The sequence below is a fragment of the Vipera ursinii genome (genome assembly GCF_947247035.1).
Source record: "Vipera ursinii genome assembly, chromosome: Z".
Lineage (NCBI taxonomy): Eukaryota > Metazoa > Chordata > Lepidosauria > Squamata > Viperidae > Vipera > Vipera ursinii.
The window spans coordinates 21,557,531-21,575,805 of NC_139517.1; the positions used below are offsets into that span (position 1 = coordinate 21,557,531).

The 18,275-nt window shown below is 36.4% G+C and overlaps 2 protein-coding genes across 2 annotated transcripts in view; one reads left to right on the forward strand and one right to left on the reverse strand.

Annotated features, from left to right (window-relative positions):
• Nucleotides 1–18,275, forward strand: part of LOC310649163 (vomeronasal type-2 receptor 26-like) — a gene marked incomplete at both ends in the record, with an annotated part of 48,059 nt that overhangs the window by 12,483 nt on the left and 17,301 nt on the right. The window lies entirely within an intron of this gene.
• Nucleotides 1,385–13,873, reverse strand: LOC310649164 (vomeronasal type-2 receptor 26-like; the record flags this gene model as incomplete). Its single annotated transcript, XM_083377472.1, has 6 exons — nt 1,385–2,286; nt 6,430–6,556; nt 7,441–7,668; nt 8,363–9,220; nt 9,776–10,067; nt 13,833–13,873. 6 exons carry the CDS (start codon nt 13,871–13,873, stop codon nt 1,385–1,387), a joined length of 2,448 nt encoding a protein of 815 aa, XP_083233598.1.

An 18,275-nucleotide genomic window follows, 5' to 3' on the forward strand; every position in this document is an offset into this window, starting at 1 on the left:
TTTACCAATTTCAAATTAACTGCAATATCATGGCTTTGCTTGCTATCTGGTGGTGGCACTGCAATTTGGCAGTTCAATTCTCACTGGCTCAGGGTTGACTCAGCCTTCCATCCTTCCAAGGTCAGTAAAATGAGGACCCAGATTGTTGGGGGCAATATGTTGACTCTGTAAACTGCTTAGAGAGGGCTGTAAAGCACGGTGAAGTGGCATATAAACCCTAAATGCTATTGCCATTTGTAAGAACTATTCCTCTGGGAATTAACAGTAAGCCAAAATAAGTTAAAGATTACAAATGCATCTATAAAAGTCACATAGCTCTTTTGGATTGCTTAAAGAAGATCATAGAATTCACTACATTGAGATTAATGTATTGCCTTTTTTAGGCTCAAGATATCAGAGCTGTTCTTATATTCCCACATAGTTAGAACTCTGAATATCAAACTTTTCTGCCAAGAACATCTGAATTCTACAACTAATAAAAGTCAGTCAAGAGCATGGAAATGTATACCCAGGTGCACTTTTTATAATGTAGCTCCTAGTTTTAGACTAAAAGGCCCAGAAGAGTGACAGCGTAGTTTCTAATGATATCTGCTCTTGCACTTCTATTTCTGCACAACATAATTTCTCTCCAAATTTATTCTTTGTATCAGATAGTGAATCTCTGGGAATCCTGTTTTACATCTTACATCACATGTTACATGATTTAGAATTGTATGCATATTATATTATAACTTATACATTTTAAATTTTTACATGAATATACATATTTATTATATAGTTACCGTAATTATTATTGCCAAACCAGCTACCCTAGAAAAAGGGATCAGTTACCTAATCAATCCAAAACTGAATTACTAACCTTGCCAGAGCAATTTATTTCATCAACAGTAAAAATAATGAATCCCTCAGCACAAACCACAAAAAAGTAAAAACTGTAATACACTCTAAAATAGTTTGTTTGTTTGTCTATTTATTTGTTTGTTTGCTTGCTTGCTTACTTATTTAACAAATTTATAGATACTGGGTAATTCTAATATACAGTACAGTAAATCCATGTGAAATCTAAGAGAATTATATGGATATAAGTAATCCACATTCATAAGGATTTATATAATGATTTGAGTTATTTTGAATGACTGATTTCATCCTTCGATGTTTAGAATGTCCACTTCAAAATGACTATATGTTATTCTACAAAGTATGTTTTATGAAGAAAATGTGAATCATACTGCATATATTTTCTCAAAAATCTATCTTACTTGAAAAAAGACTAAAATATACGTAATAAAATATTTTAATTCAAGAGCAGCTGTAAAACACTTTATGAAATGGCATGAGCTAAAGATTCTAAATAATTATGCATTACAATGAAACACAGAAATAGTTACTTTTCTTTCCTTACTAAATGTTCCTTCTTGTTCATCTCAGGTCTCAACAGAATGATATAGCATTTGGGGAAAAATATACATCCCATTAAACCAGCACTGGAGGATAAGATAGAAAAGATCTCCACAGCTACTATGTATTTTCCTTTGGTGCTCAGGTAGGTTGGAACAAATGAAAGCCAAACACTGCAAAAGACCAGCATGCTGAAAGTGATGAACTTGGCCTCATTGAAACTGCTGGGCAGCTTCCTGGCTTGGAAAGCAATGTTAAAGCTCACACTAGCCAGGAAGCCCATGTAACCCAGGACACAGTAAAACATTATCACAGAACCTTCATTGCATTCCATTATGATTTCTCCCTTCAGTGAGTGCAGGTCTGTATCTGGGAAAGGGGGAAAAGTACTTAGCCAAAGAGTGCAAATCCCCACTTGGATGAAAGAACCCAAAAGGACAATAAAATTGGCCAGTCCTTTCCCTACCCATTTCCTCATTCCAGAGCCTGGTTTGATTGCCATAAATGCCAGAATCACAGTCATGGTTTTTGCCAATACAGACGAAAGGGCCACTGAGAAGATAATGCCAAAAGTTGTTTGCCGAAAAAGGCAAGTCATCTTTTCAGGTTTTCCCATGAAGAGGAAGGAGCAGAGGAAGCAGAGAAGAAGGGAAAAGAGGAGGATACAAGTCAGGCTTTGGTTATTGGCTCTAACAATTGGAGTTTCTCGATGCATCCAAAAGACTCCAAGAACAAGGACTGTAAACAAAGAGAAAACAATAGCCAGTGTAATAAAGAGGATTCCCAAAGGTTCATTATAAGAGAGATAGGTAAGCACTTTGGGAATACATTGATTTTGCATATTGTTGGAATATTGATTTTCTGGACATTTCATGCAAGCATCTGTATCTGGAAAAAGGAAAAAGAAATATTTAAAATATACCAAAACTGTTATTAATATAGAATATATAACTTATGTAGGGCATTATTGATCTTGATATTCATACCTGTCACCTATTTTGTCAAGTTAGGATTGGAATTTTCATTTGAGTATAAAAACATACAAGAATCTCATAGTTTAAAGATGAGATTTCTCATTATACATAGGGAGGGGTAAGGGTTAACTGAGATAAGAATTGAAGATAAGTGTATTCTGTAAAATGAGGAGGTTATTAATAGACTCTTTATAGATGTTACTACTATTCCAGTTTGGACTAACAACATTTGCAAGTTCAGAGGCATCAAAGTTTGCAGAAATAAATTTTATAATAATTGGCACTAATGGTTTAATAACGATGTTAACATATATAATAGATAAGAGTTTTTTGTTGGATAGAATTGTATTTTTATTGAAAAAAGACACACTACATTATCAACTTTTTGGAGATGTAACAATAGTAATGCTTCACTGAAAGTTATTTTTTTGTCATAAACTGCATATTAGCATGAGCTTGACATAGAATTTCATATTTTAGTTGCAGATATCTTTTGGAACTACATAATCAATACATGGAAAGTAATAGCTGAACAGTGGAAATAAATTCCCCATTCTATATGCTTTGCTTAGAGACTAGTCTTTCAACATTAGAAAAATACATATATGACCCAGTTTATTGAATTCATTTAAAACCTGATGTTGCCTTTAAATTCCCTTAAAATTAGTTTATGCATTGCTGCTTACATAGAATATGAAATTTTAAAAAATGTTGGTTCTTAATTTTAATTATACAGACTTCCAGTGAAAAGATGGTGAACTGACTACAGACCCAGGGAAGGATCCCTGAGGGGTTTCCCCCTGGAATGTAGCTTCTTCAACTATCAGCAGAAGGAACCGGCATTCCTTTAGTTTATATGACTCTCCTGGATTAAGGAATGTCCTAGAATTATCCCACAAAATCCTCCAATACAGCTACAGGTCTGCAAGTATCTTCAGGAGCTAAGCTTCAAAGCAGTTTGTGTGCCAAAAGCTGGGGAGGGGTGGGGCTGAAATCATTTCGTGGTTGAAGAAGCAGCTGTTTTGGAGTTTATTTTTCAAACAGTAAGTTGTGCCTTTGATTTCTTAATTAGTTTCAAGGACTATTGGTCTTTATTAAACTAAAAGAGGCTCTTTTTAGCTACAGCCTATTATTCCTTTTTGAAGGTCTGCATCATTTTGTAGGTTTCTTCTTGTTAAACAACAAGGAAGAAGCAGTGGTGGGATTCAGCCAGTTCGCACCAGTTCAGCAGAACCGATAGCTAAATTTTGATAAGTTTGGAGAAATGGCTGAATACACACTGCTTCTGGAAGCCTGCTCTAGGTCCCGGAGGCCTGGAGGAGGCTTCCCAGGCCTAGAACAGCTGATTGGAACTGTGCGGATGCTACTTCCAGAAGTCCATTCAGGCCTCAGAGGCCCAGACCTGCATCCAATAAGAGAACCGGTTGTTCAGGTATTTGGATCTCACCACTGGGAAGAAGGCTGCTAAGGCAAGCTAAAAAAATGATAGAATAATATAGGGGCAAAAACTTGTGCTTTTAGTTTATTATTTTTAGTAATTTGTAGCTTGATCTTCCTTGCTGTAGGTGGCTAAAAGTAAAACTTTCCTATTTTATGATTTCTGATTGGTCAGCAATTCTTAAGTGTCTTACAGAAAAGCTACTCTTTGACTAAAGAGGGAGTTAAGAAGATGAAGGAGCAAATTATTAGACATGTATTTGAAAAATCTTTAAATAAAATCCATCAGTTTGTAGAATGACTCTGCTTTAAGGATGTTAAAATGACTATTCAAACTACTTCAGAGATGCAAGTATGGGTAAAAAGTTACCAAACAACTGAGGCAATTTTACAAGTAGTTGATAATGGAGAGGAGTCAACTGTAATTTTGGAATATAAACCTGACACAAATTTTTATTATGATGGTTTAAATAGAAGCTTCCCAACACAATTGAAAGAAAAACTCCAAGAAAATTTGTAACTTTTAAAAGAATAAGTTTGGGATTTTTTTCCTCATGGATATTAACAAGGTTGGAAATTCCTTGAGAAAAAGAAAAGCTTATAACCCACTCGGCAAAGATTTCAGAGAAGAAAAAGATTTTATTCCATGAAGACAAGCTGAGAGGAGTGACTTAAACTTAATGAGTCAATTGGAATTAAGATGATTTTCATTGGTGTCATATTTGTAATTAAGAAAGTCCCAATCTAAAGTTTGAAAATGTATTTTTCCTTCATAAATAAGGCTTACGTAATTCCTAAATTTATAAAATATTATTGAACGTCTATTTGAAAATATGTTAAGAGAAAGTTAAAAAAAAGATATATTAGCTTTAAAAAATTTAGACCTTTAAAAAGGATGTATACAAGAAGAAAAAAGTATGGTAACTTGGAGAGAGTGATCTAAATTTAATGAGCTAATTGGAGTTAGTTGGAATGTTATTGGTCTGCAAATGAACTTTAAAGTATGTATGCTAAGAGGGCGTTTAAAAATGTATTATAATGCCTTAATTTTAGAAATATCTTTAAAGGAAAGCTTAGTGTTTTAAAATGGATGAAAAAAATTCCTTTTAAGGTTAAAGAATCTGAAAGAATACAGTGAATTTTGTTAATATAAATGATTTATAAAGATTATTAAGTGCAATTAGAAATACATATTATTTCAACAGCAAGGAAGATAAAGCAGTAATGATGAATTTGATTGTTCTATTCAAAGAGGAAAACATATTGATGTTTTTAATTTGGATATTACATTTGGATTTTGTCCCTGTCATGAAAAAAATAAAACTTTGACTTTGGTTTTCCAGATTGGATAGATTTGTTGATATTAAAATGCCTAGCTATATACTAGGTAAAGGTAAATGTTCCCCCGCACATGTGTGCTAGTCATTTCCGACTCTAGGGGCCGGTGCTCATCTCCGTTTCAAAGCCGAAGAGCCAGCGCTTGTCCAAGGACGTCTCCGTGGTCATGTGGCCGGCATGACTAAACGCCAAAGGCGCACGGAACGCTGTTACCTTCCCACCGGAGTGGTCCCTATTTTTCTACTTGCATTTTTACGTGCTTTCGAACTGCTATGTTGGCAGAAGCTGGGACGAGTAACAGGCGCTCACTCTGCTACGTGGCACTCGGGATTCGACCCGCCAAACTGCCGACCTTCTGATCGACAAGCTCAGCGTCCTAACCCACTGAGCCACCACGTCCCTTTAGCTATATACTAGCTATATACTAATGTGTAAAAGTAAAAAGTTGTAATGTTATCTTGTACTGTGCTAAAAATAAGTCAGAAGTTTTCTTTCTTCCCTTATACCTCATATTTTCTTTCTCCTTTTCTTTTTCTTCCCTTAATGTCCTTTTTTTATTTTTTGTATTTTATACATTGATAAAACAATAAAAGTTATACATAAAGCATGAGAGAAGCAATTATCATGTGGGGTTGTTTTGTTTTGTTTTTTGCTGTACGGGTAGTGATGGGAGCACCCCGATACTCCCATATTACACCCCTCCTGCGTGAGCTGCATTGGCTACCGGTTGCCCTCCGGGTGAGATTTAAGGTGCTGATTCTTACCTTTAAAGCCCTACATGGCTTAGGCCCGGGATACTTGCAGGACCATCTGCTGCCGGGAACGAATTCCCATCGCCCAGTACGCTCACACAGAGAAGGCCTCCTCAGGGTACCGTCGGCTAGACTATGTCGGCTTGCGACCCCCATGGGAAGAGCCTTCTCTGTGGGAGCGCCAGCCCTGTGGAACCAGCTCCCCCCTGAGCTTCGGATGGCCCAAGATCTCCAGTCCTTTCGCCGCGGCCTCAAAACACTCCTTTTCCACCTGGCTGACCTAGACTGACAGGGATTTTAATTATATTTACAATTCTAACTTTATTCTTTAATTTATTTCAAATTTTATTTTTTAATTTACTGTACAGAGACCTTTAAGTTTTGATGTTGTTAGCCGCCCTGAGTCCCTCAGGAGATAGGGCGGGATATAAATCCCATTAATAAATAAATAAATAAAATAAATAAATACGGGCCACAAGCTGGATATTTACTAGTCAGTCAGCCAAAGTCCTAACCTCTTTTTGTCCCACCTATTTTGTCAGAGATCTGCCCTTCTGGACAAGGTGCACAATCATAGCAGCAAAATTTCTCTCCTTCCTTCTTCTTTTTGCTGGAGCCTGGATCACAGTGGTCATTACAAAGAGAGACAGGCAGCACCTTAAGAGAAATATACTGTATATGAGGAATAAAATGATTCAATACCTGCATCAATACAGCTTTCCCAAACAAGAAACCCACACCTATGATGATGAAGATAAAGAAAATATAAAATGGAATACTTCAGTTAATGGGGAGGAGTTGGCAAAAAGTTTTGTTTTCACAGGATTTGAACTTTTTTTATTGCTCCTAATGCTATTTCTAAATATGAGAAAATGTCATAAATGTCAAAATTCTGTTTGGGTCAGAATATTCCAATAGGTTGCATGAATTGGGTACCACAGGTTGTTGTTGACTTATGACTAGTCACTGATGTCATAGGTCATACACTATGTGACCAGATTTCATTTTACAACTGGTTATACACTGGTTGTAACATGAGACACCGTAGTTTTGAAACAAATGACATGGTTCATAATTGACTCACATGGTCAATAAGCAAATAAATTGTGCCAAATGTGTAATTAGTAAAAAAAAGTCATGGTCATGCAACTGATTGTAAAAATAAACTGGTTTGCCAAACGACTGATCACATGACTGCAGCAGAGCCAGCAGTTGTAACTTTGAGGATGGATCACAAGTAACTTTTTTCAATCTGTTTTATCTTCAATAAAATAAAATAAATGACTATTCATAAGTCAATAACTACCTGTACCTAACTTGACAATCTTTGTTTCCCAGGCAAAGATGGAAGCATTTGCCATAAACCTGCCACAGACACAGCAGTGTTCAATTGCATATATAGAAAATGTTATACCTCATCAGCTTGAAAAGCCTCAAAACACAAAGACATCATTTTCTTCAATTAGTGCTGTGTATTTGACAATTGCTCCAAACAGTGTTTTACTTTTCTTATTAGCTGAGAATCTGCAGCTTCTTCTCACCTGGTTAAAGCTTCTGTGCCATACAATTTGATTGTCATTAAGAGTTAATTCTCTGCCTGGTAGAGCCCGAGGTGCCAATGTTCCAACCTTGACTCGAGAAAAGGAATTATTGGGCAAAATAATCCAGTTGACAACATAAAAGCCTGTAATCAATTCTCTGTTTTCATCAAAACTGATAGTGTCTCCCATTGTATTATTGAATACAATGCTTTTCAAGACAGAGTGTAACTGTATTATGTGAAAAAGAAAGGTAGAGCAAGAATTTGAAATCGTAACTACTTTTCAAAGTGGACTATCTTGCTTTAAAAAATGCAAATGGAGATTTAAGGGTTCATAGGTGATATTTGTATTTTTGTGTGTGCATGTGTTTCCATATTGTAGGTGTGCACATTTGAGTCAGTGTTGATTCCTGATGACTGCATGGAAATGTCCTGTGGTTACTGCAATTTTCTTAGCAAGATTTCAGAGATTTCTAACTGCCTCCTTTTTAGGGCTGAGAGAGAATAATTGGCTGGCTTTGAGCCTTGACAGCTATTACCAAATGGGCCCTACACCAAACGTAAATCACAATTTTAACAAATTCCTCCCTATCTTTCAAAATAAACAGAGATCTTTGGCAAAACAAAAAGGACTGTGATCACAATGAATTCTGTGGAATAGATGACCACTTTCTCCTGCTATAAAGGGAAGCTTTTAAATCAATGCTTGCATTTTTTTCCCCAGTATTGTTCTTCATCAAAATACTAGCTGAAAACTTTTTCTTTCATGGAACAGGAAGTCATGTTCCATTCTACAGCATTCATTGGGACAACAGTGTTCTGAAATAATGACACTCATTCCCAGTAGCATTACTAGGGATCAAGGAAACATGATGGCCCAATTACATACACAACATTTGTGTATTTAAAATAAAATGGAGTACCTGCCATGGTTTTAAATTATGAAATATTAATTGCTCTCTTCCCATTAAGTGTCCATATCTGGACCTGGACTTTAATAAAATATGCAAAGAATGAGCCACAATATAGACTGCATTGTAAATGTTGTAACTGTGACCACTCATGTTCATATCAAATAATGTAGTTGGCAAGCTCTCTAACTTTTCATCCCCAGTGCACAATAACTTGCTATCTTCATTTATACTGGAAATGTGTAATGGGCAGCCAAATGCCTGTTCCCAAAAATTCTGAATGAAATTATCTTCTTTTGCCCAGGATGGCCTTACAGTCTGAAGAAATTCTTGGAATCCAGGTGGCTCTTTTGAGTGAACTGCAAATGAAAGGGCACCATGGAAACTCTGCATATCCCAAAGTCTCTGAATGGACAGTGATCCAAAATTCCAATGGGATGTAACAATCCACACTTTACCTAAAGGCGGCCATGAAAAAAAAGATGCTAGAAGAATGATCATTCTCATATTTTGCATGGATGGTGGTGCTCCATAGATTAAACACACTTTGACTTTACCATCCATAAAGAGTTGATCATATCTTAACTCCACTGAAATCAACTGTGTATATTCATCCACATATGCTTTCTTTGGTGTTCTAATCATGAAAGCATAACAAATGTTATTTTGGAAAAGCAATGGTCCAATTCTCTGCAAAAACATGTCTCCATAGTCATCATCCACAGCTATGATCCCAATCCAAATCCATCCAAAATGCTGAAGTAATTGAATAATACCAGTGTACTGATGGATTTCATTTGGGACCATCTGGTACAAGAATGAAAATATATCTTTGTCACCATGTACTGGAGAAAATGTTCCATAGGCAAGCTGAAAATCAATGTACAACAATGAGAACCATTACATAAAAATATGAAATGGTTTAATCTTCATTATATTTAAGGCAGAAAGTTGGCTCTAAGGAAATTGCTGGAAATTATTCAGTCCATATTTCTGCAACATTTCATTGGCTAAAAGGGTTGCTTATATGTTTCTGAACCCATTTTAACTGAATGTGAAAATACCTAAAACATAACACAAGATCAAAAACCAGGCTTTTGGTCTTAGGGTATGTCAAGTTTGATCACCTGAAGGGAGGCAAGCAGCATGCAGCAGAGACAGAATATTTTCTGTAGTGGCCCAACTACTTTGAAACTCAATACCACTCAAGCAGCAATTAGAAGAGATTCTTTTCTGTAGTGGCATCACCAGATGGAATTTGGTGTCAATAGGTGTTTGCCAATCTACAATTTTGGAGGAAATTACATTTATAAATGTTTAGTCATCCTTCCAGCTTATTCATATTAATCATAATTGAATGTAAAATTATTCTAAAGACACTTTAAGAATTCAGGTAATTGCTAGGGAGCCATGTTAAGGGCCAACCTGTGGAATCTTGTAGTTGACAAGAACAGTGGCCATAATGGAGGAGGTCACAGTCAAACGTCCACCAAAGGCAACAATAAATGTTTTTCTTAAATCACAAGAAAAGTTTGGAAGAAACTTCTGCTTTGGAGAAACTAAGCTCAGAATTGCCTTATAGGTTATCCTCTCAATAAAGTAGTTGTTCACAATGTGGAAACCCAAAGTGATGTTTGGTAAGAGCTCAGGGTTCCTGTTGATCTCCTTGACAGCAAACACCAAAGCAAGGATATACTGATATGATTTAGGTGCATAACTGAAAAATATAAAAAAGGAGAAAGAAGAAAACAGAAAATATATCTACTTAATGAAATAACATAAAAAATGTCCACCAATCTACTTCTGTTTTCATGTACTAAAAGCTATAAAGTTGTAGGCCATGAAATTCAAGGAAGATCACACACCAATTCTACTATTTACTAAGAGGAAGCCATCTCAGGCTGCAGTTGCTAAAAACCAGCAGGAAGAGGTAAAGGAGACCTTGAAACATGCAATGTTCTCCATCCTTCTTCAAAAGGATTGCTATGCTTGACCCATTGCTAGTTTCCAAGAAAAGCTCAATGTCTGTTCAGATATATGTTGGAAGGGACTGGGAGAAAGAAAAACTTGTCACTCCCTTGAGACAACAAAATAATTTGGTCCAATGCAAAGAGAAGGAAATATTTCTATCACCTTAAAAAAAACCAAACAAACAGGTTATATCTCAATAATAGAGAGTGTGGTTTGAATCTATTTCCAAAAGCTACTTTTTTATATAATATGTGAACTAATTATTGAGTCTCCATTCCCTGGCTCAGACTATATTAAGTATTTGACAGTAACTTAGTTTATTCATTGTGAATACAAATCGTAACTATGATTTACTCAGCCAGAAATAATTGACAAATCACCAAATTATCCTAAACTACTAAACATGGTTTATGGATCACAAAGGCTGCATTCAGAAACTATCAGAGTGAAAATCAGAACATGGAATAAAGAATAATGGAGTTGGACAAATGGCTGTCCAATCTCTTCTTAAAAACTTCCACTTATGAGGCATCCACAATATCTGGAATGAAGCCATTCCACTGAATAATATTTCTTACTGTCAGGTAATTTATCCTTAGTTCTCCCCTTGAAAACTTTCCATCTGTTACTTCTTGTACTTCCCTCAGGTGCTTTGGAGAATAGTTTGAATCCCTATTCTATGTGGCACTCCTCAAATATTGGAAGACTGTTTTCATGTTATCCCTAGTCTTTAGGTATACTCAGTTTTTACAATCATCCATCATATGCTTCAGCCTCCAGCCTCCTAATCATTTTTGATCCTCTGTTCTGTACTCAATTCAGAAGAATTGTAATTCATTTGGTGCAATATTTGAAGCCACATGGACTTTTCTATTTAGCAGACAATTTCTTACATATCAAAGAGAGAGAAAACTAATTAACAGAAAATTCCTAATGACATTATCGTTACAAACATTTTTAAAAGCCTATAACTTTATAATCCTATTGCTTAACTCTTTCCCCCAATCATTTCCCTCAATTACTCCAAGTTGAAAGAAAAAAGAATAGAATTATTTACATCACTTCATTGATCAACATCTGGGACGGTTCTTCTCTGAAGGAAGGGCTGTTGTGGAAGAAGAAAGCTTGAGATAGAATTGCACCAATGATAACATCTCCTGCCTGAGCAAAGTGATGGGGTATAGGAAGTGGGTCATCAGGGACAGTACAATTCAAAGCATACAATTTGCATGTAATAAAGAACAGGAACAAAAGGAGCATCATTATTGTCATGCCTATCCTATTATTGACATTTTCCATCCTTAGAAACATACATGTTCCTATACAGAAAAATACCCCGTCTTGGCACCATTACACCCCATGATATCATTTTTCATTATTCTTATATAGAAGACCTCTAAAATGGTTGCCACAAAACAAGAATAGTCAAACAGATTCCCTTTATTTTAAACATTATCTTTGCTTCCTGCACTTTTCAATTATTTAATGCATCATGAACTAAAGTCCTTTTTTAAAAAAAGAGTTTTATATTTGAGAAGCTACTTTCAGATCTTAATTTCTTTATCTTTTTTTGGAAGAAAAGAAATTCAGATGATTTTCTTCATTTTAATAAAATTCTGGATGGACAACCACATCTCATAGGCAATAGAGCTTCCATTACTTCATTTCTGTTCCATGATCTCTCCATATATAAAGGAGTTTTTTCCTAAGTAGATCTAAGGAATCAGTACAAAGAACAGAATTTTTCAGAGTGGTAATCCTTACAAAGTACATCCATTTATGATTAGAATAAGAAATATGAAAGTGGAGGGGAAAAAACCAAAAGTATAGAACTATTGGAGCTTCAGAAACAAGATTGCTTGGAATACCATATGGGGATCAAAATAGAAAGGCTTGAATAGATAGCTCTCTATACATAGTACAACAAATGTTATTTTGAAGATAGGAAAAAGCACTCCTATTATTAGGCTGGCTTTCTGAAAATTGAGTATAATATCATTAGTAATGTTAAAGAAGAAACATGTAATTTTCACAACAATTCAGAAAATAAGTTGTTTCCAACTTTCAGTATTATGCACATTTCTCCTGAGGAATGGATTAAACCTGGGTATTTAAGTACTATAATTTCCTTTAGTTTTTGATGCCATAAAAGTGCATAACCTTTTGTTACATCACATTTCCTGAGAAATATACAAGTCTGCTTTCAGGCACAATAAAGAGATAATATACAATTAATATTTATTATAGTACTAGATATTTTACCTTCTTCCTACTCTTAATATCTCTTTTATTTATCAATTTTATTTGATTTTCTATTGCCATATCTTTTATTAACAACCTTATATTTTTTAAATTAATGTTGAAATCTTTGTATTTGGCCATTAATGTTCTAACTGCCTTTAAAGGATCTTTCAGAACCAGAACCAAGTCTGCAAAGGTGTTTAATTCTATTTTAAGCTTTACTCCCATAACCCTCTCATCTTAATTTATTCTTCTGTTCAGTATTTCAAGAAACAAAATAAAAGAGAGGAGATGGTGGGCATCCCTGTCTTGCTCCTTTTTGTAACGTACAGGGTTTTCTTAGATCTCCAACATTAACAATGTTTTGTGCTTTTTGTGGAAAAAAATATTGAAAAATAAATTGTCAAAGGCCTCTGAGAATATTAATGAAGCCTATTTTCTTCATTATTTTGCTGCAGTATTATAGCGTTGCCCTTTAAATATCTCTTAGGTAAAAATTCACATTGATCCTCAGAAATAAATTCTAGCAAAATCATGTTCAGTCTATCAACTACAACCACTGTGAACATCTTGTAATCTTAAAGGCCTTGTCAAAGACCTTCTGTGCATCTAATAAAACCAAAACAGCCTGTTTTTCATTATGTTGCTCCTGTATTGCAAAATATCCAGTATAATTTTAGCACTGTCCTTAAATTGTCTTTTAGCCAGTAGTCTTCATTATCCTCATGAATAAATAATTGCAAAATTATTTCCAGTCTATCAACTGGACTCAATTTTGAACAACTTGTAATCATCATTCAATAATGAAATCACCCTGAAATTTCAACCTCAAGCTGGTCGAAACTGAACTGCTGGTGATTGGCAGAATTAGCCTGCAATACTGCATTCTAACCAGAGCTTTTTTTGTCATAGAATGCTCAGAACAGAGTTCCGGCACCTTTTTTGGATGGAACCTTGTAGGGTAGGCAAGGCGGGTTGTATGACATGTGTCAGTTCCAGCACCTTTTTCTTTTACAAAAAAAGCACTGATTCTAACCATTCTGCCAGTATGGTATAGCAGAGCATGGCATACTGCAGAGAACAGGAAGGCCCTTGGCGACCTTACATATGCCCAGACTTGTCTGTCCTGTCCCGCCCAAGCCTCCCCACCCCCTGAAATGCCCCGTGCAACACTTCCTGCCCCTTGGGTTCCCACAGAGTTTTTTCCAATCCCCTCAGGTATTAGGTCTGATTCTCATCTCATCAGACCAAACACCCTCCTTTCACTTACCATGGCCTTTCAGAGGACTGAAATAGATTGCCTCTTTTCATGGTAGGATCAGGCAATTCCAGAATGTTGTCATTGTATCATGGTAAGCATGGGAATGCTACAGTTTCTGGGCACTTCATTATGGTTATCTTCTACACATTCTGAAAATGGTGATCCCTAATAGGGAAAACAATGCAAGCATTAATTGAAATGCTATTGTTTTGTTGTAGGGGGAATTGGCCTTCTATTTTACAGAATGCATTGGGTCCGCAGTCATTATCCAGTATGGCCATTGTTGGTTTTCCAAAGAGTTATAAGGTAAAGGTAAAGGTTCCCCCACACATGCGTGCTAGTCATTTCCAACTCTAGGGGCCGGTGCTCATCTCCGTTTCAAAGCTGAAGAGCCAGCGCTTGTCCAAGGACGTCTCCATGGTCATGTGGCCGGCATGACTAGACACCAAAGGCGCACGGAACACTGTTACCTTCCCACTGTAGTGGTCCCTATTTTTCTACTTGCATTTTTACGTGCTTTCGAACTGCTAGGTGGGCAGAAGCTGGGATGAGTAACAGGCACTCACTCTGCTACGCGGTGTTCTGTACCAGCCTGCTACCGGCCTTGCAGAAAAGGCAACCCCTTTACAGACGGCAAAAGGCTGGAATACGTCTGCCAAATTTATTACAAAAACAAACAAAACATGAAACAAGATACCGGAGCTTTGAAACACTATCGGAGCGGTTGCTTTCAGCAAACCAGCCCTCTCCCAAACATTCCCTTTATAAAGAGTTCAGGGCGTGGCCTCTCTTTGCCTCCTTCCGAGAAGTCCCACAGCCTTCCTCTGCTTGCTCCTACTTGACTGCCTCCTGCGTCGGGCGTCCTTGAACAGGGCCAGCTGTGGGTCATCTTCATCCACACTATCAGGCTCACACAGCTGGGTCTCCACCAAGTAGGAGGGGCCTGGCTGGGGGCTCTGCTGAGCCTCAAAGCCATCATCAGCAAGTTCTTCAACACCCCCCTCCTCCCCCTCATCTGAGTCATCCGACCCAACTGCCGAACCCACAGGCTGACCCTGAATCACAACACGCGGCACTTGGGATTCGACCCGCCAAACTGCTGACCTTCTGATTGACAAGCTCAGCGTCCTAACCCACTGAGCCACCGTGTCCCTTATAGTTATCTAGAAATATATAAAGAGATTTCTTAGAACTGGGTGTTCATTTGGAGATTCAGAATGCAGAGAATGTAAACATATCTTCTAAATTTCAGGCTGGATTAAAAACAGTAGATGATACTTCTGTTTCAATGAAATTGGTCACTTTGTCATGAAATTTGACCAGCACCTTGTGAGTGTCCATTGTATGTTATATTCAGATTCTACACAGAAAACAATATAATTTAGTTATTAGGCCAAACTTTGTGAGTTAATTTTTCAGATGCTCCTGAAAATTCTTACAACAAATATTTGTTATAACACAATAATTTGTCTTGTATGTCTTGTATGTCTTTCTTGGATATAATAACTACATTCAGTGTTTTGAAAAAAGGACTTAACATGTTAAAACAAGTAGTAGATTAAACCTGCACTCATATATAAGTAATATACTTATATATTATAAATGTATAAGGATATTGCTTCTTTATGAATCCAATGTGTATGCTTCAAGAGACAGGGGCTTTGATTTTAAAATCTAGATCATCAGTGAAGAGAGCTAGTTTGGTATAGTGGTTAAGACACAAATCTAGTGATCAGAGACCAATTGTTCACTCTCAGCCCTAGAAAGGAGGCAATTCCAAAACACTTCTGAAATATTGCCAAGAAAACTGCAGGGATTTGTCCAGTTGCCAGGAATCACTGGTTATTCAAAGGTCTTCAAGTGCACAAGTAACACACACATACAACCACATATATGACCTATGACATCCTAAATCCTCTTATACATTTTTCAAAGTGGAATAATCCAGTATGAAATAATTTTCTGTAGTTGTGATTTCAAATTCTGATGGCATTTGAAGCCTTAATTGGAATATAATTTCTGTATGTGTTGGAGGAGGTATCTATCAATAGTTGTATTTTTCCCACAGGGCAGTTCTGGGTATTGAATCAAATGCTTGTTTAAAGTAGAAGAAGGCCACAAAGAGAGATTTCTTTTTATGCATATATCTTTGTACAAGGTGATAAAGCACCAAGATACGATCAATTGTTGATATCCCTTCCCTGAATGCAGTGTCTTCATCTTTAATTATGCCCTCTGATATTCAGTGTTCAAGTTTGAAATTCACATGTTTAGCATATAACTTGCTGATAACACGCAATAGATTGATGGTCGTATAATTACATGGGTCATTTTTACTGTCCTCTTTATAGATTGGTACAATAATTGCCATTCCCCCATTTCTCAGCATATAATCTGCTCTATAAAAGTAATAGAGGTGCCCCCCAGCTGGAGTTCTTTCTAATTTTGAAAAATCTTCATCAGGGTCCAGTCCAAGCCGGGAATAAACAAAATGAAGACTTCTTTAGAAAGAAGGTTCTAGTTTATTGAAGAGCAGAACCACAAGACATGTAACTCTGGAGAAGCTGACCACATGTTGCTGAGAGTGGTTGGTTTTAATACTTTCTTGGGCTTTTGTGTTTGGAGTTGTTCCTGTGGCATGAACTTTGACCTGAGGTTCAGTGTGCCCTTTTGTTATTCTCTTAGTGGTGGGTTAATCCTATTATGTCCTAAAGGTCATGTCCTGCTAACCTGGGGCTGTGGCTGATGTCTATGTCCTTTCTAATCCCATCAGCTCCAAGCTTCCTGGCTGCAGTTTTCTGGTCATTAAAATTTAGCAGTATAAATACTAATAGCTAATTTGAATATTGATTTGTGCATAAAGGTCATGTAAAGGTACTCATCCCAGCTTCTGCCAACCTAGCAGTTCGAAAGCACGTAAAAATGCAAGTAGAAAAATAGGGACCACTACGGTGGGAAGGTAACAGCGTTCCATGCGCCTTTGGCATCTAGTCATGCCGGCCACATGACCACAGAGACGTCCTTGGACAAGTGCTGGCTCTTCAGCTTTAAAACAGAGATGAGCACCGGCCCCTAGAGTTGGAAACGACTAGCACGCATGTGCGGGGGAACCTTTACCTTTACCTTAAAGGTGAATAATGTAGATAAGCTAAAAATCTATTGTTGAAAGTAATAAATAGGGCTATATGGAACATTAAAAACAAAAATTATTAGTTTAAGCAAGAGATAGCAGAAACAAAGAAGAAGAGAGAGGAAGTATTAAATAGTGAAATAAAAAAAATTTTGATTACTACTTAAAAAAACTGAAAACTAGCAAAAAGGAAGGGTATCATATTGCATCCTTAATTTGTTGACATAGAGGGTGAGAAGTTAAGTAGACGGGATGTGTATTTTGAATATTAGATTTTGTGAGGAATGGTGATAGAAGAATTGGGAGTATATTAAAAAATCTTGGGAATGATAAATATCAAACGTTAAGTCTAAATGTTAGTGGAAATTAAAACTGAAAAATCTGTTAGGTCATTGATTGTCTAAAAGATTGTATGTTAAAACAAGTAGAATATGTGTAAACTAAAAACTATGGATATATGTAAGAAAATTATTTTCTATGTGATTGATAGGATAAAACTTGTCTTTAAATTTACAAATAGACAGTATATACGAAGGGAAAAAGAGAGGAAATGTTTATGGTAGCAATCTGAAATCTGTACTAATGATATCTGTATATAATTGAATTACTACTACTCAGCCACCATGTTGCTTTTCAAATATGTGAATGTAATATTAGAAAATCAATAAAATTTGTAAAAATAAAATGACAGATACTAATTGTATGTTATCTCTTTATTGTGTCTGAAAGCAGACTTGTATATTTCTCAGGAAATGTGATGTAACAAAGGATGATGACACTTTTTCGTGTCATCAGTGATTAAAGTAAATTATAGCCAAAGTAAATTAAATACGCAGCTCTAGTCCATTTCTCAAGAGAGATGTGCATAATACTGAAAGCTGGAGACAACTTTATTATTTTCCAGATTGTTGTTAAAATTATAGATTTCTTCTTTACCAGGGGAGCGCAGCTATTGTATACCCTTGACCGAAGATCGATACACTCCTTCTATCTGGGGTGGTCGTCCTCTTCCACCGAGCGCACAGCTTCAGGAGGGATGCACATGGAGCGGTGAGGGAGGAAGGGGACACCCGCCTAGCAGCCAGATCAGCCGAATCAACCCTGGCGATCAATGGGGTGACAGATGTCGCAGCCAGATCGCCCTCACATCCAATTTCTTCTTTAGCATTACTGATGATATTAAATTCAGTTTTCAGAAAGGGAGCCTAATAATAAGAGTGCTTTTACCTATATTCAAAATATCATTTGTTGTACTGTGTAACAGAGCTACTTTTTCAAGCTGTTTTATTTTGATCCTCATATGATAATCTAAGCTATTTTAT